General features: G+C 40.9%; 2 protein-coding genes across 6 annotated transcripts in view; one reads left to right on the plus strand and one right to left on the minus strand.

Moving 5' to 3' along the window:
• The window catches only part of LOC144693794 (uncharacterized), a 456,645-nt gene extending 447,606 nt beyond the window's left edge, over positions 1-9,039 (plus strand). Inside the window, exon 18 of the mRNA XM_078563834.1 lies at positions 8,939-9,039. Coding sequence (XP_078419960.1) covers positions 8,939-9,002 — 64 coding nt within the window. The 3' untranslated portion in view covers positions 9,003-9,039. The remainder of the gene's footprint in view (positions 1-8,938) is intronic.
• tbl1xr1a (TBL1X/Y related 1a) overlaps positions 1-23,153 on the minus strand; it is a 194,653-nt gene that overhangs the window by 25,493 nt on the left and 146,007 nt on the right. For 4 of the 5 annotated variants that reach the window (XM_078563836.1, XM_078563840.1, XM_078563838.1 and 1 more), the window contains 9 exons: positions 22,296-22,390; positions 15,570-15,668; positions 13,907-14,052; positions 10,592-10,811; positions 8,981-9,113; positions 8,517-8,658; positions 6,821-6,884; positions 4,356-4,453; positions 4,178-4,238 (listed from right to left, as the gene is read on the minus strand). In XM_078563836.1, the coding sequence (XP_078419962.1) occupies positions 4,178-4,238; positions 4,356-4,453; positions 6,821-6,884; positions 8,517-8,658; positions 8,981-9,113; positions 10,592-10,811; positions 13,907-14,052; positions 15,570-15,627 (922 nt within the window). In that variant the 5' untranslated portion in view covers positions 15,628-15,668; positions 22,296-22,390. The remainder of the gene's footprint in view (positions 1-4,177; positions 4,239-4,355; positions 4,454-6,820; positions 6,885-8,516; positions 8,659-8,980; positions 9,114-10,591; positions 10,812-13,906; positions 14,053-15,569; positions 15,669-22,295; positions 22,391-23,153) is intronic. The other variant, XM_078563841.1, reaches the window with a different exon arrangement.

Below are 23,153 nucleotides of genomic sequence, written 5' to 3' on the forward strand. Positions count from 1 at the left end.
TATAGTTAAGAATATTTATTTAAGCCTATACCAATCAATGCCCTTCGAAGGCTTTACAACGTCCTGAATTCATTTAGGGTCCATGTTAATTTTGACATACAGCAATTATCTTTGGCAAGCAACTAATTCAAAACTATTTAATTCCACACATATATATGGTAGCTACAAAAGATCCTGTACTGATTGCCCTTAATCTTTAAATTCAATAAATTATTGGATTTAAATAGGAAATTGATAATGCTATTTACACAATCTCACATTACAAACAATGGAAGCAAATTGAAAATCGGTCGCTGTAAAATAAATATTGAAACAACTGCTGACTAAAATAAAATCAATTTTAGAGACACAACAAAGCAAAAAAACAATTTTTGCCCAGTTTTATTTTTCAAACATATTGTGTTATTTTTGCAATATTTTGTTTCTAGATGTCTGACAACATGAGTATTAAACTTATTCATAAGCAACTGTTAGATACAATCAAGGTTAAAAACTTTATAAATGCAGATGAATATTTGCACTTGTTATTCATTCACCAATAAAGCTTTGCTTATTTATGATGAAATTTTGTGTTTAGATAATCATCGTCATGTAGCAGGTTATTTTACACAAATTCCTGATAACTCTAAAATCAAGGACAAATTATAATGTGATTCATCATCACGGCTGTCCCAGTGGCATAACAAAACAGAACGGAACTCGGTAATAAAACAACTGAGCACTGTCAACAATATGGAGTTAAGGGAACATCTAACTAACGTGACCCAAACAACTGAATTCAATAATGGCTTAAGAGGGGAAAAGGTGAGTCAAAAATTAAGGTTTTAAATTTAGGTATGGCTGACTTTGAAGAGATGTAGCAGAAACTGACCCTAATAAACTGGATGAAACTTAAATGAGCAAAATATAGATGAGCACTGGAAGGTGTTAAAGTAACAATCTGGTACAAGACCTGTACGTAGCCCTATAGGGCGAAGAGATCTACTTGTGTAATTAAACAGCATTGGTCAATAAAAGTGATGAAAGATAACATAAAAATAAAAGAATGGGCATACACAATTGCAAAGATATTGAAGAACCTGCTGACTAGGGCTAAGACAGATGTAAAGAACTCTTTTTTTAAATTCATTTGCGGGATGTGGGCATCGCTGGCTAGGCCAGTATTTATTGCCCATCTCTAAATGCCCTTCAGGGGGTGGTGGTGAGCTGCCTTCTTGAACCACTGCAGTCCCTGTGGTGTAGGTACACCCACAGTGCTGTTAGGGAGGGAGTTCCAGGATTTTGACCCAGCGACAGTAAAGGAACGGCGATATTTTTCCAAGTCAGGATGGTGAGCGGCTTGGAGGAGAACCTCCAGGTGGTGGTGTTCCCATGTATCTGCTGCCCTTGTCCTCCAAGACGCTCACCATCCTGACTTGGAAATATATCGTCGTTCCTTCACTGTTTGTGGATGGGGTGCCAATCAAGCAGCCTGCTTTGTCCTGGATGGTGTCAAGCTTCTCGAGTGTTGTTGGAGCTGCACTCATCCAGGCAAGTGGCAAGTATTCCATCACATTCTTGACTGTGCCTTGTAGATCGTGGGCAGCTTTGGGGAGTCAGGAGGCAAGTTACTCGCCGCAGGATTCCTACCGTCTAACTTGCTCTTTTAGCCACAATATTTATATGGCTAGTTTCTGGTCAATGGTAACCCCCAGGATGTTGATAGTGGGGGATTCAATGATGGTAATGCCATTGAATGTCAAGGGGCAATGTTTAGGTTCTCTCTTGTTGGAGATGGTCATTGCCTAGCCCTTGTGTGACACAAATGTTACTTGCCACTTGTCAGCCCAAGCCTGAACATTGTCCAGGTTTTGCTGCATTTGGACATGGACTGCTTCAGTATCTGAGGAGTCGCGAATAGCAAAAAAGATACAAAGAAAGTAGTAAAAGGTGCAAAAAAAAGAATGCAAGAGAAAAAAAGCAATAGTATCAAGGACAACACCAAAAGTTTTCACAACTATCTTAAGAGAAAGAGGGTGGCTACAGTCATACAGAAACCTTAAAGACAGATGTAGGTAATCTTGTAGGAAAATGGCAGATTTGGTAAATGTTTGCCACAATAAAGAAAGAGGATAAAGTTCCAGGGATAAAAAGAACAAGAGAAATAAATTAGGGAGAGCTACTCATTAGATTAATACCAGTTTTAAAATTCGAAATGGAGGAAATAATGCAATTGAAGACTGACAAATCTCTAGGTCTGGAATTTTAAATCCCGAGGGCAGGTGCACGCCCAACCCGAACGGACATGAAATAGCACGAGATGATGTCGGGCGAGCGTCCCAACGTCATCGCGCACTCGCACGATATTTCGCTTGGCAGGAATGCACGGCAGTCGGAAGCATGCCCATCAACAATTAAGCGGTCTTAGATAATATCACCACCTTCAACACCTCTTTGATCCTTTTGTCTGTGGCATCTTTTGATTATCTTCTCCTATCACTGCTTGCTTATCCCCACAACCACCCCACCCTCAACTTCTCTCTCCCCCCGCCCCCCACCTTAGACCAGCTTATATTTTACCTCTCTCCTAACTATACTTCAGTTCTGCCGAAGGGTCGTGAGGACTCGAAACGTCAACTGATTTCTTCTCCACCGATGCTGCCAGACCTGCTGAGTTTTTCCAGAGATATCTGGAGGCTGGTTTTTTAATGAGGTATGCTTTCAGGCGATTGATTGAGCTGCATGGACATATTTTGCAGCATTTTTGTTGCTTTCTTTATTCTCTGGAGGTATGCTGCTCCCTGGGGCAGCTGTCTGCCTTCAGGGAGCTCACTAGAAGCCCTCATCCGCGCCTTCAGTTAAGTCAGCGCCCACCCTCTTCCCGTCCCCACCCACCCCAGCAGCGCTGAGCATTTTTCAGCATGCATTTCGCGTTGGCTGGTCGTTAATTGACTAGCCAGCGTGAAATCGCGGTCGGGGGCCGATCACGGCCAGAGGCCCATTTCCCATCTGCTTCTGGGCCCGCGCATCGCGCGCACCCGATGAACAAAAAATCCAGGCCTAGGATTTGTTTGTTTCCCACCAGGGAATTAAGCAGGTGAGGAAATTGGTGATGCTTAGGCGGTGATCTTTCAAAGCTCTCTTGATTTTGTCCTCTTAGATTGAAAAATTGCCAAAATCACTCCATTATTCAAGAAGGGTAGGGTGGAAGAGAGAAACCAGGAAATTATAGATCTATTAGTTTAACATCTGTGGTGGGGAAGTACTGGAATCTGTAATTAAAGACAGAGTTACTGAGCAATATGGACAGATCAGAGACAGCCAGCATGGATTTAAAAAGGGTAAGTTATGTTTAACTAGCCTAGTTGAATTTTTTTTTAAATGAGTGCCACATGGGCGGTGGAAGCTGAGATGATCAATGATTTCAAAAGGAAACTGGAGGAGCACTTAAGGAAATAAACTTGCAGGGCTACAGGGAAAGAGCCGGGGAATGGGACTGACAGGATTGCTCTACGGAGAGCTGGCATAAACCCGATGGGTCAAATGGCCTCCTTCTGTGTCTTCTATGACTCTAAGAGGTCACTAACATTGTAGGTAAGGAAGTATCTATATTATTTAAAAACATCTTTCTCTAACTAATTAATTTGCCCATTTAATGCAATTTCATCCTGTCTCTTGATTCTTATTTGTATTTACACCATTTTACTTTCTCTATCACTGCTCGTATGTTTTTGAACATTTTTTTCATTTACGGAATTAATTTCCTGACTTTGTTTTCCTATTATTGAAGAGATTTATTTAAACATGCTGAAATTAACAAATGTAGTAACAATAAAGCAAATAACTGAAAGAAAGTCTGTAAATTTCTTAAAACATCTTTTTGAAGAAGACAAGCAAGCAATTTGAAGCCGTAATGTGCAATGTTGGGTTATTCCCACCTATACACTTCAACAGAATCCTGCTGACTGACAATCAGCAGTCTTCAGCAAGTCACTGCTTGGGGTTAGGGCCGTCAACCAAAGTTAATGAGAATCCCCAGCAATCCATGCAAAAATGACAAGTTAAATTAATTCAGCAAATTGGGAAAGGATCAAACAGCTCTTAAGCACATTCTGTGCTAATACAGTTCCTAGTCAAAAAAAAAAACAAATTTAAATCAGATAGTTCTAAACAATTTATAAATTTTCAAAAAGCTTACCAGAGTGGAAAGGGAACTGCTGTTTGGCCTCTCCGGTATGCGCGTCCCAAATAATTGTTGTCTTCATGAAACAAAATCAAAGTATTAGTAGCGTGAAGCAGATACAAAAATGAATTCATTACTGGGAAGTAATAAAAGTAATACTTATGTTAAAGTAATGAAATTATTTCAGATCTACCTTGTCCACTCCTGCACTAAGGATAAAATTTCCTTTCTTGTTCCATTTTAATGCAAATATCGGTCCTTTATGTTGACCCAACGTACTAGCAAGGTTACCTTAAAGAATGACAAAGACTACATTAAAAAAATGAAGACAATAAAAAATTAGTTACCAGATCTCCACTGAGAACTACTACAGTGAAAGGAACAATCTATATAATCAAAGGTTAATGGGCAAATTGGCATTAACATTAATTACTCTACAGAGGAACTACGTTTGTGACGCTATGCAGGATAATTAAAAGTCAGCAATTCAAATTTCTTAACAACTACAGATCTTTCCTTGGGCTTTAGCATCTGAAATAACGGAACCTTTTTGCACAAAGGTATATTATAGAGTATATATTTGGTAGTGATGCATTTATACTACTGAAATGTTGGCAAAGCCACATTGCAATGGAAGGAAAAATTGGAAATGAATCAGACTTAGTTACTTTTATAATGAAATTGGACAATCAACTGTCCACTTGAGTTGATGAGTACTGCATTTGTTTTCAGAACTCATAAGCAGTTAAACAAGAGCTGACTTTCTTTACATAACAGGCGTGGCATAAAGTAGGGACAATTGCAAGGCCAGTCTACTGTCCAGGCTGTAATGATATAATCTGTTGGGTATAAGTGAGACCAATAGTTTTAGGTGTTTGGAAAAAATCAAATCCAGCTCTCCTCTGTAGAACAATCTGTCACACTGATGATAAATGCCTAGCATATATCAAGAAATGGCTGAAGGCACTGGACACTGCAAAGGCTATGAACCCTGACAGCATCCCGGCAATAGCACTGCAGGCTCATTTTTAAAAAATTCATTCATGGGATGTGGGCATCGCTGGCTAGGCCACCGTTTACTGCCCATCCCTAATTTCCCTTGAGAAGGTGGTGGTGAGCTGCCTCATGCTCCAGAACCAGCTGTAATCCAGTATGGTGACAATGCTGGCATCTACCCGACAATGTGAAAAATTATGCAGGATGTCCTGTTCACAAAAAGCAGGACAAATCCAATCCGACCAATTACCGCCCCATCAACCTCCTCTCGATCATCAGGTGTTATCGACAGTGCTATCAAGCGGCACTTACACACTAATGCTCACTAATGCTCAGTTTGGTTTCTGCCAGAGCCACTCAGCTCATAATCTCATTGCAACCTTGGTCCAAAAAGGGACATTCAATGACATTATCATCACTGGTAACCCCCACCATAACTCCAACTATCAACATCCTGGGGGTTACCATCGACCGGAAACTGAACTGGACCAGCCCCATATAAATACTGTAGCTACAGGAGCAAGTCAGAGGTTGGGAATTCTGAAGCAAGTAACCTGACTCCCCAAAGCCTGTCCACCATCTACAAGGCACAAGTCAGGAGAGAGTGATGGAACACTTGCCTGGACGGGTGTGGCTCCAAAGACAATCAAGTAGCTCGACATCATCCAGGACAACAGCCTACTTGATCAGCAGTCCATCCACGAACCTAAACATTCACTTCCTCCACTACCAACGCACATTGGCAGCAGTGTATACTATACACAAGATGTACTACAACAACTCATCAAGGTTCCTTCAGCCTTCCAAACCTACGACCTCTACCCCCTCGAAGGACAAGGGCAGCAGGTACATGGAAACACCACCATCTGCAAGCTCCCCTCCAAACCACATACCATCCTGGCTGTAAATATTTCTTCACTGTCATTGGGTCAAAATCCTGACACACCTTTCTTAACAGTAGGTGTACCTACACCACATGGACTACAACAGTTCAAGGTGGGTCACCACAACCATCTCGAGGGCAACTAGGGATGGGTAACAAACATTAGCCTTGAAAGCAAAACACATCCCATGAAAGAATAAAGAAAAGGAGACTCAGAATTGGTAAATACAGAGAGCATTATTGGGAGGGTGAGAAACATGTACTAGCATATCTGTAAATAGCCTCTTTGCATGTACGTGTGCATGTGGTCACTTGGGGTTGGGGTGGGTGGAGAAGAAAAGAGGAGAAAGCGGGGCTTTAGTTCCATAGTTGATACACTCCTATGATAAGCTTGGATGATCAGATACTGAAGTCCAAAGGAGATCCCATCGCTCATGGTTGGGCAATCATTCTGGGTTATTAATGGAATCTGATGGGATAAACATATCACTGGTAGTGAGATTCTTCCTACACAGTTACAGATTATACTGCAAGGTCATAGATAGATACAAAAAGAAATAAAAGTAAAGGATTTCCTCAGTAGGCATGAAAAGGGAAAAACACAACATGTAAATATTCCTGGGCTGGGTTTTACCCTGCCTAGAAGGCACTTCGTGAGTAACCATTGATGAGGCCTAGGAGCAGACTACATCTATATTCTATGTAGCACAATGCATGGCAGGAAATAAAACTGGATTAAATAAAGATGGCTCAAGTAAATATACAGGAATAAAACTCACCATCTTTTGTCCATATTCTTGCAAATCCATCATACGAACCTGTTGCTAGAAGTGTGCCTTCACTCTAAGACAATGGAAAATTAAGCTAGTAACAAAGTACATATTCAGCAAGTAGCTGAGCCCTAATCACTAATTCTATTAAAGTTAGGTAATTGCAGCTAAAATCTACAGCCGAGCTCAGCGCCATCGGGTTGGAGAAAAAAGAAGTCTCATCGTTTTCACTCCTAAACACTATCCAGTGACCCTAGCTAGAAGTGCATGTGCTTGGGCATCAGGTAGTCAAGTTTGGGCTCTGTCCTGAAGCCCACTATGGGTAAATAGCCATCATTGTCAATTCAGAGATGAACATTAACCAATTGCGTAAGGTTTTATTCAGAATGAAATAACTGCTAAATTCAAAAAATGTTGCCATTCGGACAAATTTGTATAATCCTTACTGGGCACATGCAAACCGACTAAAATCTTTAACAATATTGGGTTATGGCTAAGCAGAGATATGGGGCCGAGTTATGCGGCCACCTGCAGGCAGAAAAGCAGGCGGGTAGACCTGTAAATTAGGGTGCCATGACATTGGCAGCGTGCCTGCCGACATGCCCCCACCACAATTTAGTGAACGTCGGTAGGTTGCCCACCCGTGACCCAATTAAGGCTCTTAAGAGGGAAATTAATGCCCAGATAAGGGCCTCATCCCGCCATGCTCTGATTTAACAGATTTTGGGAGAGGATGACGCTTAACGTGCAGCCCAGAAGGTTTAACCCTGTGGGCTGCTGGTCAGTTAAAGGCGCGGGTGCCTTTTGCCAGGCCCCAAGTGCCGATCAGATGTCCCTGCCTGCAGTTTTGCCTCCCCACGTCCACCTTCCACACCAACCCCACCCCACGCTGCCCCACCTTCTCTCACTGGGGCCTGTCAGCCTATCCTGAACAAGATCCCAGATATACCTGAATGCCTGGGTTCATCGCTGAATGCCACATCCTTGACCTACCTACAGTACCGACACTGGTCACCTATGGCCAACAGTAGGGCTGTCATTGTGTCCAGCTACTGGCCTTCAATCGGTCAGCAGCTCTATGAGGCGGAACCTCTTCCTGGAGGAGATGGAATTCCCACTTCATGCTAATTAAAGGCTGTCACCCGAAGAAATAAAATGGGGTGAGCAGAGGTGGGCTCAACCCCGACATTTATGTTGGGGTGCTGGGAGCCCACCCTCAGCATATAATCCAGCCCATAATTTTTGTGCATGAGCTGGTATTTAATTCCCTGTGTACCAAATGCATTACAGAAACTAGTTTAGTGGCCACTTTAGCAAATTGTGTGCAAAACTATTTTTGTCAATGACAAAGGAGCGTAATTAAAGATATGACCACAGAAACACACTGATACAAAAATAGTGTTGCATATGCAGTATTAAGAGCTTCAAGGGTAAAAGAACATGTAGAGAGGTTCAATCCAGTTTGTGATAGGAAATATTGGAAAAAATGTCCTTTGTAAAATTTGAAGTGTACAAATTTCCCAACCTCTGATAGAAAAGCCACAATCTGTGGGCATGAAGGAATCTTTCTGACAAAGAATATCTAATCATCATAATTGTTGGATTTTATAAATTGTACATATATATATATATACATGTTTAAAACAGAATTAATTAAATCTTTGGCAATTTAAGTTAGTACGGATTGGATAGGTTTGCCACTTACATTCCAGTCTAAAGATGTAACATCTTTGTTGCTTGGTACATCTTGTCCTCCTTCCCTTATGCAGTGTCTAAGTACTAGCTGGGTGGGGCCACCACTACTATTTTCACTAAGATTCCATATCCGCGCTGTTGAGTCTCCCGATCTGGGGATTAAATTTGAAAAAAAAAATCACATTTAAACTGCAAGTTACAAATTTCTGCAGAATGCTGTCTCAAGTGTGATAACTAAAGATGATTTACTCTGAATAATTTTTTCTCAAACTTGGGCAAAGAACAACAAACAAGGTTGATATTTTATACAGATTTGATGCATTTGAAAATTACTGAAAACAATCTACCCTGTTACAAACATCTTGATAAGGTTTAGCCGTGAATATGTAAACTAACTAGATCAACAATTTTAAAAATATTATTTTATTCCAGATTTATGTTACGACACAGTTGCTATTGCTGGAGAAAGCTCACCCAGATGCCAAGAGGTCACTGACTGGATTCCAGGCACATATGAAAACCTCTGATTCATGGCCGCGCAATACCATAGCTTTATTGGATGGAATATCCACATCTACATCAACTTCCATCATATCTGTATGATTATCTATTTGTTTTCAAAAAAAAAAATGAAAGAATTGAAATGTGCTGAGTAATCACAAAGGAAAAACACACTACGAGACTGAATATCTATTGGATGTTCTGAAATAGATTATTTGAATCATGCCTAGGTCTGTGAATCAATAGTGACATTCCAGCAAAATTTAAAAAAAACAAGCTTGATTCAAGTTTCTAATAGTCAAAAGTATCTTAAAATTAATTATGGACAATATAGCTGAACCAGGGCCAAACATTTATCACAAAATAGTAATAAGAATTATTATACATCATGATGGAATATCTTTAAAACCATTCCTTTTCAGCTTTCTTTGCAATGTAAAAATGTCAGGTTTGTTTTATTTCCAACATGGAACAAAATGTTTTTCTTTCCTGGAATTTTATTCGGAAACAATTACTTTTTGGTTTGAAATGAACCATATTTTATGCATTCTCCAAGGTAAATATACCTTAAAAGGGCATGTCAAATTCAGATCTTCTCACTTTTGCTCACCTTACAAATCCAATGCAAAATACAATGAACAACACTGCCTCACTTTAAACAAAAAGCTAAACAATGCAAACACTGGAAACCTGAAAGCAACAAAAATCAAAAAGCTGAAAATATTCAGGTCAGGAAGCTTCTGTGGAGAAGCAGAAGTCAGACAGTCAGTTGACGTTTCACGTCAAATCCCTTTCCTTTTCAACTTGAAGTAATTGGTTTACTTGTGTTGCCTCAAGCTTCACACATCACCCTTATATCAAGCCCAATGGTTTTAACAGTAGGTCTGAATAGAGAAAGGTCTGTAAGATTTCAAGTGATGCCAGAAAGAGATATTCAATGAATAGGGAAGCTGCAGGAGAACGTTTTGAATACTGAGCTCAGGGACCAAAAGTATTTTAACTCCTAACCTAAGAAAAAGTTCACTTTCAAGTAGAATGGCAGACAATGTGCTTCATAGATAATGGGGCACAGGACACAAGGACCTAGAAATTGGACTGTGCCCAAACTGTGAATAGAACCAGTCAGCAATGGGCACCTTTGACAGATCCTGAGGTAGCTTGCTGGGTGGGGATGCTAGGCTGCCAGCTGAGGACATCAGAGAAGACTGGAAGGGAAGGGTGGGACAATCAGTAAAAAGGTGAGCAGTGGAGGGTAGCAGTTTCTGGTTTTAATACGAAGCCAGGAGGAGCACTTCTGCCCCGCCTGGCTCACTAATATGGTAAGCAAAAAACTTAAATCTATCCTTCAGGTGGCAGCCTCCCGTGATCCCTTTAAGGACCACTAGCTTGACTTCAGATACCTGAAGAAACTGACTGCAATGCGCACCATGCATGCTGTAGTCGGTCACAGTCCTACTTCTCAAAGGAGCCTGAAATAGGTGTTAGATGTTAGATTTAAATATGCACTCTTTTCCCTTAAGATACACGACATCCATGGAAAAACCAGAACAGAAAATGTTTCTTCTTGTTCTCATTTATACTTACTCGTAACTGTGTGTCCTCCATTCTCCTCTCCATTTGCAGTATTCTCCCCATTCTTTGTAGACCCTTGTTGACTAACTGCAGCAGCAGCTGCAGCTGCTGCTGCTTGTTGTTGCTGCAACTTGTCTCTATAAGCTTGTTGTCTTGTCTGCACCACGTCAGGCATTACAGCGTCAATTAAAGAAAGGGACTCAATGGGCCTCCCATCAAATAGTGTGCCATCCTAGAACAAAGAGCTATGACTCAGATCTTGTATGTCCTTAACATGTAAAATGGCACATTTCACCATTACGGTTTTGAATTGGATATCAGACTAGGTGGTTGCATAACAAAAAGCTACCTCTAAAGGGCTCCAGAAGAAATACATAGTCGGAATTTAGATATTTTTTTCTATTTGGCTAGCCACATTGTATTCGTGATTACCATGGGATGCAGTGCTGATAATTTTCATGAACTGAAGAGTAAGCATGTAGTTGTTTGCAATTTACATTGAGCAGTGATCATTCTAATACAGGACAAATAACAATCAAGTCGAATATTAGCCTTCTGGACAGCAAATTACTTCAAGTCATTTTGAAACTGCTAGCAGCCAGGCTGGGAAGCATTTTGAGATGCAAATATTTATTTTGGTGAAGTTAAGAAGAGGAAAGAAATAGCACAAAACAAGGACAGAGAAGGAAAACATTGAAATTTAAGAGAGTTCTATGACAACAATATCATGTGCATTTAAAGATCTATCGCAGAATTAAATTGTGGGGCCTTTCGCATTTTCAAATTTACTGTTAAAGCCATATTTCAGGGTTTATCAACAAGCCAATGCGGATAGGCTGTTTTAAATTAATTTAAAAGCTACTCTTTGACAAATTGCTTAATGATACATTAAATTGCAATATAGTTTAGTGTGAAAAATCACTCACTCTGGCATGCAATTGTTTGCAAATTTAAGTTCGCAGACTGAGACACCAGATGACACAGCTATTGAGTAGGTGAGCCAAATGTGCCAAATTCAGAATTGCATTTAAGAAATAAGGCATTTTAGAAAAAAATAAAAATCGCCATCCCACCAAAACAAGTCAAAATAGCTTAGCAACTATGACCAGTCGACACTGATAAAACATTTAAAAAGATGTAAAACTCTAACACTGAAATTATTTGGACAAATGACATGGCCACCCTTTTTATTCTATAGCATAAGATTTTAGTATTTTAATTTTGCCAGAAACTAAACAAATTCTGATCTATTAATTATAGAAACAGGATATTAATGGTTCTAGACAAAGTTCTAGAGTAAACGCTGTAAAGCAGTTAGATTTTCTGCAATGCTAAAGCACACCAATAAAGGAGTTAGTTCCCAAAAGCTTGCATTTATGTTGCTCTTTTACAAAAATTCCAGGAATGAACACTGAGCTATAATAAGAAGTGGAATGGCACAGGAATTTAGGGAGGCAATTCCAGAAAAGAGAGCACAAGAAGCTGAAAGATGGGGCTAGGAAAGGGTGTATTGTGCAATAGGCCATTTCAGAAGACTAAATGGGGATGTGCTGGTATAATTCTAAAGGGGGTTGCAAAGAGATAGGCAAAATTGTGGGGAAATGAGTATAAGGATTTTAAATTTTATATACTGGGCATATCAAGTTAATGTAGGTCAGCAAGGAGAGAGGAAATGGACAAATGGGACATGATCTAGGTAGCTGAATATTGGACAACTTAAAGTTTATATACGTAAAGGATGGGAGGACAACAAGGAGAATATTGAAATGTTGAGGCTAGAGGTGACAAAAGCATGCATAAGTGCTGCACCTAATGCTGCTTGGATAGGGAGCAGAGACAGGCAATGCTGAAATGTCAGAAGGAAGTGAGATTGGTGCTGGATTGGGTAATAAGTTTGAAGTTCACCTCTTTAGTTAATAGGCTGGCAGCAATGTTTTGGACTCTGATTAAGCCTGAGCAAATAGCTGAGAGGGATGGAATCAGTGGCAAGAGAACTTAGTTTATGGCAAGGGTCATAAACAATAGCTTCAGTTTTCCTAATATTTCATTGGAAGGAGTTGCGACTCAACCAGGACATGTCAGACAGGCATTCTCATAGCTTGGAGGTGGATGTGGGATCAAGAGAAGTGGCAGAGGGGTACATGTGGAGATTAACTGCAATAATAAGGAAATGGAGTTTATGTTTATGGCTGATGTAACCAAGGCAGTATGTACATGAGAAAAAGGATGAGACTGGGAATCGGTCCTTGGAGATTCAGGCTTTTACAATGTAGAAAGAGAAGCCGTTACCTTAGGTGCAATGGAATGGGGAACAGATCAAAAAGTATTTGGCAATGATGGTTCCATCGCCACCTTGGCTATTTGGATGATCTAAGTGAAGGAATGTGTGAGCAGGTAAGGAAGTTTAGGCGTCAACCTGTTACCCATGTTTCTGACAATGCCAAGATGAGCCATGCATGACATTGCTGACAAAGGCGGTCATATTTTTGATTTTAATAGTAACCTAAAGTATTACACACTCGATTACAATTTAGTCAAATTTTAAACAGATTAAAAATTTGGATTAAATCTAAAATATACCTCGCCAGATAAAATATCTATTAAAGATTAGCAATGGTATTTAAGATTTTGAACTAAAAACAAAATAAAGCAGTCACTCAAAAACAAATGAGGTAAAGCTGATCATACAGCTTCAACAAAGAAAAAAATCAAATAAAACATTTGGCCAATAAAACAAAAAATCATTTTTCTTTGAAGTACAAACTCTTGTTCTGGCACATCATACATGGTTTAGAATTAGTAATGGTCCTATAAAAGGAATTAAAAGATAGTATAGTCTAAACTAGATCCAAGATAAATGATCAAAAGATCAGACTACACAATACAATCACACAACAGTAAAACATATTTTCCTAACTAAAGAAAACACACTTAAACTAAAATAGCTAACTAAACCTGCCTCCTACTAACATGAGTGACTACTGCACATAACTGATCCATCTTTTTCCAAAAAAACGGCAGAAAAATTCAGACAAATGAGTGTATATAATCTTCCATCCCAATGAATTTCTTTTGGTTTATAGGTTTCGGTCAACATTTTTGAGTACTTAAATTTATTTCGTTTCAGGCAATTCCATAAGAGTAGACTAAAATATGTCTACGAAGTGACCAAAGTTAGCATGGAAATTTTCAGTCAAAAAACTTTAGATTTAAAAAAAACCCTAGAATTATTACAATAAAGTCTAATGAAATGTGTAACTTATATAGTCTTAATTTTGCCTATCCCACAATTCCAATCATCCCCTCCCAAGTTTGCTGGATACGAACCTCATTGATACTGACTTCAGCCTCCACATACTGCAAACCTTTCTGTATGATCGAGATGAGAGCTGCTGGTGGCACCAGGGCACCATTAATATTGGACTGACTGATGTGACTCTCTATACCAAATGTGAACGCTGAATGGGAAAAACCTTTAAAAAAAATGATTTATGATAGCTTAAACAATATGCATTTCACACAAAGTAGTAAACAGGTTATTAACAAATAATCAATTATGCTTTGTTTCACTGGCATCAAGTACTTAAGGAATACGAGATTAATTACTTAGCGATCACATGGCTTCAGACCTCATCTACGTACTGAAAATCCTGGATATGGAGCGCATGCCCTGTTTATAAACATTCTCTGCTGTAACACGTTTCATGTCAACATTTATAATGTAAACAGTCGCCCATCATGGTTTGCTGATGAACCAAAACATTGAAAATGTCTTTTGAGGTAAAAAGAATTCTGAGGCGGTTTCAAACAAAATCAAATTAAAAATTAATTGCTTCTCAATGTGATTAAATTTAGCCACTGAATTGTTTTCTGTATCTTTCAAGAAAGTAACATGTACATCAACAGAATTTGAAGGATAGAAAGGTGTATCTCTTAATTGTGTTAAATTCAAAAGTTTGTTTTCGGCCCCCGCCCACCGCAAATGACTACAAAGTAGCTTTCTCAAAGCTTTACTTCAAGCAAGTCATTCAATAATCCTGCCCGCCTTATGAACTGCTCGAACACAAAACTGGAATGGAAGGCTAACAAGCCCTTACACCACATTTCCAGTGTTCCCCGATCGTAGGGCCAGTCCCAGTACTCCCAGAACCCAAGAACTTCCCCATCCCTACCCAATTCTCCCTAATCCTATTTTCTCCAAACCTCCTCCTCCAACGCGCCTGTAACTCCAACACTTCCAATGCTCCCAGACCCTGAAGCTCCTTTGCGGACAACAGCACCCTCAGACCCTATTTCAATATCCACATCTACATATAAATCAACAATAATCTAATTTTAAACACTGAAATAGAACAGTGGAGTTGAGGGGTGGGGGGTGGGTGGTGGTGCTGAGGTGACAAAATTAAGCAGTTGTGAAATCACATTGCTGCTCACACTGTTCATGTCTTATTTCAAAAGTTTACAATTGTCTTAAAAAGTGCATGTGGTAAGTATACAAAGACCTAGAAATTGGGTTACAGAGTGCTTGTTTTTCAGATGCTACCACAGCCACATAGGTGCACAAAATAACATGCCATATTGGGTAAGGACAAACAAGAGGGGCCTTTTACCCTTGCCTGAAACAGGCATCGATCCTTTACATATGAAAACAAGAGACCTAACACCTACTTCAGTTCACCTCCGAGCAAGTCAGTGCTAACTGCATTCAGGGAAACTAACTGTAAACATCACCTACCAAATAAAGCTAGAAGTTACCCACTGCAATGCACCACTCTGATCTATGCCAGCCTAAGGCTCCAACAATTCTCCTCCCTTGCTCTGGCACCCAACCTCAGGCTCTGGTCCCTATTCCTTGTCCCAAACCCCGCCCCTCCATTACCCTTGACCTCCATATCCCACCACATCGCCATCCATCTTTTCTACTGCCAGGATTACAGCTAGGAATAATTCAAACATTTAAAAGCCTTGTTTGAATATTTGATATACTTACCAGACTCCTGTAAATATCTATATACCAGAAAGTTGACCTCATCACTGCTAATACTCATCTTCAGTCCCACTTAAACCATGAGGTCATTACAGGGTAAGCCTATATATATATATATAAAAAAAGGTATGAGTCATAAAATCATTTGGTACATGCACTATTAGAAAATTAAGTTTGCAAAGAAGAATTTCACTGTTATTTTTCACTTGACTAATGTGCAAAAAGATTGTTCCTTAATTAATCATTATATTAGGGTTCAGGATCAATTACAATACCCTGAACATTAATAGTTGCTGCAAATCAATCAAATACAAATGAAATTTGAATTGCTCAGTTATTATAATTTCCTCAATTTTTTCCTGTCAAAATTGCACGCCAGAGCTTCGACTTCAAAGTTAAAATATCCACATGATGAATTTTAGACTGTTTATTAGCCATTTCATATAATCACACAGTGCTTTCAGAACATTGGTGGAACAGTTGGCTATCAACTTGGAATTACAATCTGGAATCAAAAGTCCAATGATGACCATGAAACCACTGTCGATTGCCATAAAACCTATCTGGTTCACTAATGGCCTTTAGGGAAGGAAATCTGCCATACTTACCTGCTCCGGTCTACATGTGGCTCCAGGCCCATAGCAACATAGTTCATTCATAAATGCCCTCTGAAATAGCTTAGCAAGCCACTCAGTTGCATCAAACCACTTTCAGCTGCTACATCAATGACGTTCCTTCTATTATAAGGTCAGAAGTGGGGATGTTCGCTGATGATTGCACGATGTTCAGCACCGTTCACGACTCCTCAGATACTGAAGCAATTCATGTCCAAATGCAGCAAGACCTGGGCTGACAAGTGGCAAGTAACATTCATGCCACACAAGTGCCAGGCAATGACCATCTCCAACAAGACAGAATCTAACCATCACCTCTTGACATTCAATGGCATTATCTTCACTGAATCCCCCACTATCAACATCCTGGGGGTTACCATTGACCAGAAACTGAACAGGACTAGCCATCTAAATAATGTGGCTACAAGAGCAGGTCAGAGGCTAGGAATCCTGCGGTGAATAACTCACCTCCTGACTCCCCAAAGCCTGTCCACCATCGGCAAGAAACAAGTCAGGAGTGTGATGGAATACTCCCCACTTGCCTGGATGAGTGCAGCTCTCACAACACTCAAGAAGCTTGACACTGCTCAGGACAAAGCAGCCCACTTGATTGGCACCACATTCACAAACATTCGCTCCCTCCACCACCAAAACACAGTAGCAGCAGTGTGTACCATCTATAAGGTGCACTGCAGGAATTTACCGAGGCTCCTTAGATAGCACCTTCCAAACCCACGGCCATTACCATTTAGAAGGACATGGGCAGCAGATAGATGGAAACACCACCACCTGGAAGTTCCCCTCCAAGTCATTCACCATCCTGACTTGTAAATATATCGCAGTTCCTTCACTGTCACTGGGTCAAAATCCTGGAACTGCTTTCCTAACAACACTGTGGGTGTACCCACGCCACATGGACTGCATCGGTTCAAGATGGCAGCTTACCACCACCTTCTCAAGGACAACTAGGGATGGGCAATAAATGCTGGCAGCGAAGCCCACATCCCGTGAATGGATAAAAAAAAGTCTATAAGGAATGAAACCTGATGACCACCCGGCATCAACTTAGGCATCGGAAATGACAACAGCAAACTCAGCCCTGTCGGCCCTGCAAAGTCTCCTTACTAACATCTGGGGGGTTGTGTCAAAATTGGGAGAGCTGTCCCACAGATTAGACAAGCAACAGCCTGACATAGTCAAATGCATGGAATCATACCTTACAGATCATGTCCCAGACACCACCATCACCATCCCTGCGGATGTCCTATCCCACCGGCAGCACAAATCCAGCAGAGGTGATGACACAGTGGTATACAGTTGGGAGGGAGTTGCCCTGGGAGTCCTCAACAGCGACTCCAGACCCCATGAAGTCTCATGGAATCAGGTCAAGCATGTGCACGAAAACCTCCTGCTGATTACCACGTACCATCCCACTCAGCTGATGAATCAGTGCTCCTCCATGTTGAACATCACTTAGAGGAAGTACTGAGGGTGGCAAGAGAGCAGAATGTACTCTGGGTGGGGGACTTCAATGTCCAACACCAAGAGTGGCTCGGTAGCGCCACTACTGACTGAGCTGACTGAATCTGAAATGACATAGCTGCTTGACTGGGTCTGCGGCAGGTTGCAAGGGAGCCAATAAGAGGGAAAACCATACTTGACCTCATCCTCACTAATCTGCCTGTCACAGATGCATCTGTCCATGACACTATCGGTATAGGAGCGACCACCGCACAGTTATTGTGGAGTCAAAGTCACGTCTTCACTTTGAGGATATCCTCCATCGTGTTGTATTGCACGTGCTAAATGGGATAGATTTCAAACAGATATAGCAACTCAAGACTGGGCATCCATGAGGGGCTGTGGGCCGTCAGCAACAGCAGAATTGTACTCGAACACTGATTCGATAAAGAGTGCACAAGGGCATGCCAGGGGCAGCACCAGGCATACCTAAAAATGAGGTGTCAACCTGGTGCAGCTAAAACTCAGGACGACTTGCTTGCCAAACAGCATAAGCACTATGCAATAGACAGAGCTAGGCGATTCCACAACCAACAGATCAGATCTAAGCTCTGCAGTCCTGCCACACCCAGTCGTGAATGGTGATGGACTATTAAACAGCTCACAGGAGGAGGCGGCTCCACAAATATCCCCATCCTCAATGATGGGGGAGCCCAGCACATCAGTGCAACAAGAAAAGGCTGAAGCATTTGCTACAATCTTCAGCCAGAAGTGCCGAGTGGATGATCCATCTCAGCCCCCTCCGGGTGTCCCCAGCATCACAGACGCCAGTCTTCAGCCAATTTGATTCATGGCACGTGATATCAAGAAATGGTTGAAGGCACTGGATAGTGCAAAGGCTAACGGCCCTGACAATATTCCGCTAATGGTACTGAAGAACTTACTGCGCACCTAGCCAAGCTTTTCCAGTACAGCTACAACACTGGCACCTACTCAGCAATGTGAAAAATTGCCTAGGTATGTCCTGTACACAAAAAGCAGGACAAATCCAACCCAGCCAATTACCATCCCATCAGTCTACTCTCGATCATCAGGAGAGTGATGGGTGGGGCCATCAACAGTGCTATAAAGTGGCACCTGCTTAGCAATAACCTGTTCACTGACGCTAAGCTTGAGTTCCCTCAGGATCACACAGCTCCTGACTTCATTACAGCATTGGTTCAAACATGGACAAAATAGCTAAACTCCAGAGGTGAGGTGAGAGTGACTGCTCTTGACATCAAGGCAGCATTTGCCTAAGTGTGGCATCATGGGGCCCTAGCAAAACTGAAGTCAACAAGAATCAGGGTGAAAACTCTCCGCTGGTTGGAGTCATACCTAGCACAAAGGGAGATGGTTGGATGATTGTGGTTGTTGGAGGTCAATCATCTCAGTTCCAGGGTACTACTGCAGGAATTCCTCAGGGTAGTGTCTTAGGTCCAACCATCTTCAGCTGCTTCATCATTGAATTTCCTTCCATCATAAGGTCAGAAGTGGGAATGTTCGCTGATGATTGCACAATGTTCAGCACCATTCACAGCTCTTCAGATACTGAAGCAGTCAATGTCCAAATGCAGCAAGACCTGGACAACATTTAGGCTTGGGCTGACAAGTGGCAAGTAACATTCGCGCCACACAAGTGCCAGGCAATGACCATCTCCAACAAGAGAGAATCTAGCCATTGCCCATTGACATTACAATCGCTGAATCCCCCACTATCAACAGCCGGGGGTGGGGGGTGGTTACCATTGCTCAGAAACTGAGCTGGACTAGCCATATAAATACTTTGGCTACAAGAGCAGGTCGGAGGCTAGGAATCCTGTAGACGATGACTTACCCCAGACTCCTCAAAGCCTGTCCAACTCCTCAAAGACACAAGTCAGGAGTGTGATGGAATACTCTCCGCTTATCTGGATGAGTGCAGCTCCAACAACACTGAAGAAGCTTAACACCATCCAGGACAAAGTAGCCCTCTTGATCGGCACCCCATCCACAAAAATTCACTCCCTCCACCAGCAACACCGTGGCAGCAGTGTGTATCATCCACAGGATGCACCGCAGAAACTCACCAAGGCTCCTTAGACAGTACCTTCCAAACCCACTACCGCTGCTATCTATAAGTACAAGTGCAGCAGATGCATGGGAACACCACCACCTATAAGTTCCCCTGCAAGCCACACACCACTCTGATTTGGAAATATATCGTCGCTCCTTCACTGTTGCTTGGTCAAAATCCTGGAACTCCCTCCCTAACAGCACTGTGGGTGTACCTACACTACATGGGCTGCAGCATTTCAAGGAGGCAGCTCACCACCAGCTCAAGGGCAATTAGGGTTGGGCAATTAATGCTGGTCAAGCCAGCGACACCCACATCCCATGAATGAATAATAAAAGCCAACAATGTTACAGATCTGACACAATTCAGGATTCAAAGTTCTTCAGCCAAAACATTTACATATTGTACAAGGGCACATTTTGGCACAGTAAATCACTGATGTAAGAACAATTGTTATATATTCAAAATACTACATGCCACAAAAATACAATCAAATTTCCAAAAGATGCATATCATCAGCTTTAAAGCCAAGGTTCTTTATGACCTTTATCATAGGCTACAGGGACTCACTAAGTGTCTCCCACATAAAATCTTTTTATCAAAGGCACATGGTCAAATTTATGAAAGTTACATTTGAGGGCTGCTAGTTTTCATCTCTAAAACAATTCAAAAACAATAAGTTATCAGACTTTTATTGCATTCATTCTGTTCAACAATAATTTTCTTTCTAGGTTACATGTCCTTAATCAAAACTAATTAGCAGATTTTACAGTCCCAATAATGCAAACGCCAATGGTCCCACTGGGCCACTTCAGGAATTTGGGCTTACTGCCTACCAATTACGATGATTTTCATGTCTACTTTCTTAAAGCTGATATTAGCGGTCATAGAGCCTCCCTGGGATATTCAGCACAATTACATTATGGGACCAGGGCTTCAGTCTCTCCCTCCAGGACTGGGGCTTCAGTCCCTCCATCTGATTACGTGTCTGTCTGTCTCTCTGTCTCTGCCTCAACCCACACGGTCTATGTTTTTCTCTTCTTAGATCTGGGGGTTTCTTTCCCTTTCTCTCTCTATCTGGTGTTTAAAAAGTCTCTCTCCCTTTGTGTATGTGTTTGCCTGTCTGCATCTCATTCAACTCTCTCTGGGTCTGGTGTATGTCTCTCTGCTGTTGAGCTGGGCTAACCTCAAGGGGCAGGTCATCAGCTCGTGATGTCACCAAGGGGCACGGCTTCACCAGCAATTTGACATGCTGGAAGACTTCACTTTTTCTCTCAGTACTCTTGCTGCAGCCAACAAACCAGCTTGTATTTCTCTGTGCAGTCAACAACAATGGTACCATTTCGCTGCTGACCACAAAATCCAAGCCATTATGATTTTGGTTTGAACTATACACTCTTGGCTGTGTTGACATTTTCTGTTGATTCTGAGGAGTTAAAGAGAAGCAAAAGGGTTTGCTATTCATTTAGAAGGCCATCATTCTAAGTGTTTTGTACATACAATTAAAATTTAGTTTACCAGAAGTGCCTGCTATGGAAACTGGCCTTCGTGTTGAAAATGGCTACAATAAAAATTGAAAATTAACCCATATTGTAACAGGTCTTTTTAATCCATTTAGTCCAGAGGCAGTTCAAAGAAGGTTTATTAGATTAACAACTGGAATGGGAGGACTGTCTTGAGGAAAGGGTGGACAGGCTAGGCTTGTATCGGCTGGAGCTTAGGCAGCAAGAGGCAACTTGATTGAAACATACAAGGTGCTGAGGGGTATTGACAGGGTAGATGTGGAAAGGATGCTTCCTCTTGTGGGAGAATCCAGAGCTAGGGGGCACTGTTTAAAAATAAGGGGTTGCCCATTTAAGACAGCGATGAAGAGAAGTTTTTTCTCTCAGAGGGTTGAGAGTCTTTGGAATACTCTTCCTCAGAAGGCGGTAGATGCAGACTCCTTGAATATTTTTAAGGCAGAGCTAGATCGATTCTTGATAAGCCAGGGATGAAAGGTTATCGGGGGATAAATGGGAATGCTGAGTTGAGGTTACAATCCGATCAGCCATGATCTTATTGAATGGCAGAGCAGGCTTGAGGGGCCGAGTGGTTTACTTCTGCTTCTAATTCATATGTTCATTTGTCCCAGAAATGCTGAGTATATTTGTTTCCCAAATGCCATTGTAGGTTTGTAACCAAAATATCTATACGTTTTATTTAACTTTGAAGGCAAGGTTCATATTATAAGTTTATACAGGCCTACGATCAGCAAAACTTAGATATGAAGGGGATTTGGTTTCATCTTGCATCTATTGATTTCACTTTTAAAAAAAACAGCTGCAATATTATTTAAAATGGGCTTTCCCTACACCCCTCCAAGGTAATTGTCAGTAATTCACCTTTTTTGTTACTTAACAAATTTAGTACATGCAATAAATTGCCTTTAAACTAAATGCTTTCAAGTGAAGTAACCTGTAAACACATCGCAAAATTAGAAAAATCATCTTAAACTAAGACAAACAAATTCAGAAAATCAATACCTGTGTGTTCTTTTGAAAGAAGGGAGTTAAATCTTACCTTTCATGAATAGGCTATTAACACATTTTGAACCCTCAGGACCAATTAAGGATGGTTGTATCACGTCACCTTAGATCACTGGGCATGTGGTATAGCTAGAAAGACAAAACAAACAAAAGTGCTTGCTAACATTGTGCACAGTTTTTGTAAAAAGAAAAATCAAAAGAGGCATGTACATCAATGCCTGTACATCTTTTAAGTACTAACAGGAGCATGCTTGGCATCATTCTTTTTCTCTTACCAATCTGTAGTCTTTGACTAAGATTTTCTGGGCAGCTTGGTGTTCTGTGAAGTGGTTGAGTTTGTACAAGGACTTAGGACCCAGAGAAAATTTGTTTTATTCCAAAAGCGTGGCCTGAGTTTGAACCCAAGTTCACATGACGAAACGGTCACTGCCTAACATATGTTATATATTTACTCTCAGGCAACACAGGAATAAGAACTTTTAATGCATTTCAGACTATTATTTTTATTCTAATTCTGTGATTCAGAGTTTAAACATGATTAACTGCAGATCATATACACATAAATCTTACGGTTAAAATCTCATTTGGAAATCTGTTAGATTTTCCAGATTAAAGCTTTTAACTAATTACTTCCCTGGACAACAAGCCAGAGGTTTTACTTACTGGTAAATTAATGAAATATACAATGGTAAATGTAAACATGAATACAGGATAACATCAGCTAGTGAACAGTAATATGTGGCAAGACATGAGTGTTCCTGTTTGCCATTCCAACGGGGTCATTATAATAAAGTTTTATGCATAACCATGTGAAATTTTGTGAAGCATATTATGTATTGTTTTCTTATCCTGTTGAATGTTCACCTTAACCACAAAGGCTAACAGCATAGTA

Source organism: Cetorhinus maximus, chromosome 19 (assembly GCF_964194155.1).
Source record: "Cetorhinus maximus chromosome 19, sCetMax3.hap1.1, whole genome shotgun sequence".
NCBI classification, from domain to species: domain Eukaryota; kingdom Metazoa; phylum Chordata; class Chondrichthyes; order Lamniformes; family Cetorhinidae; genus Cetorhinus; species Cetorhinus maximus.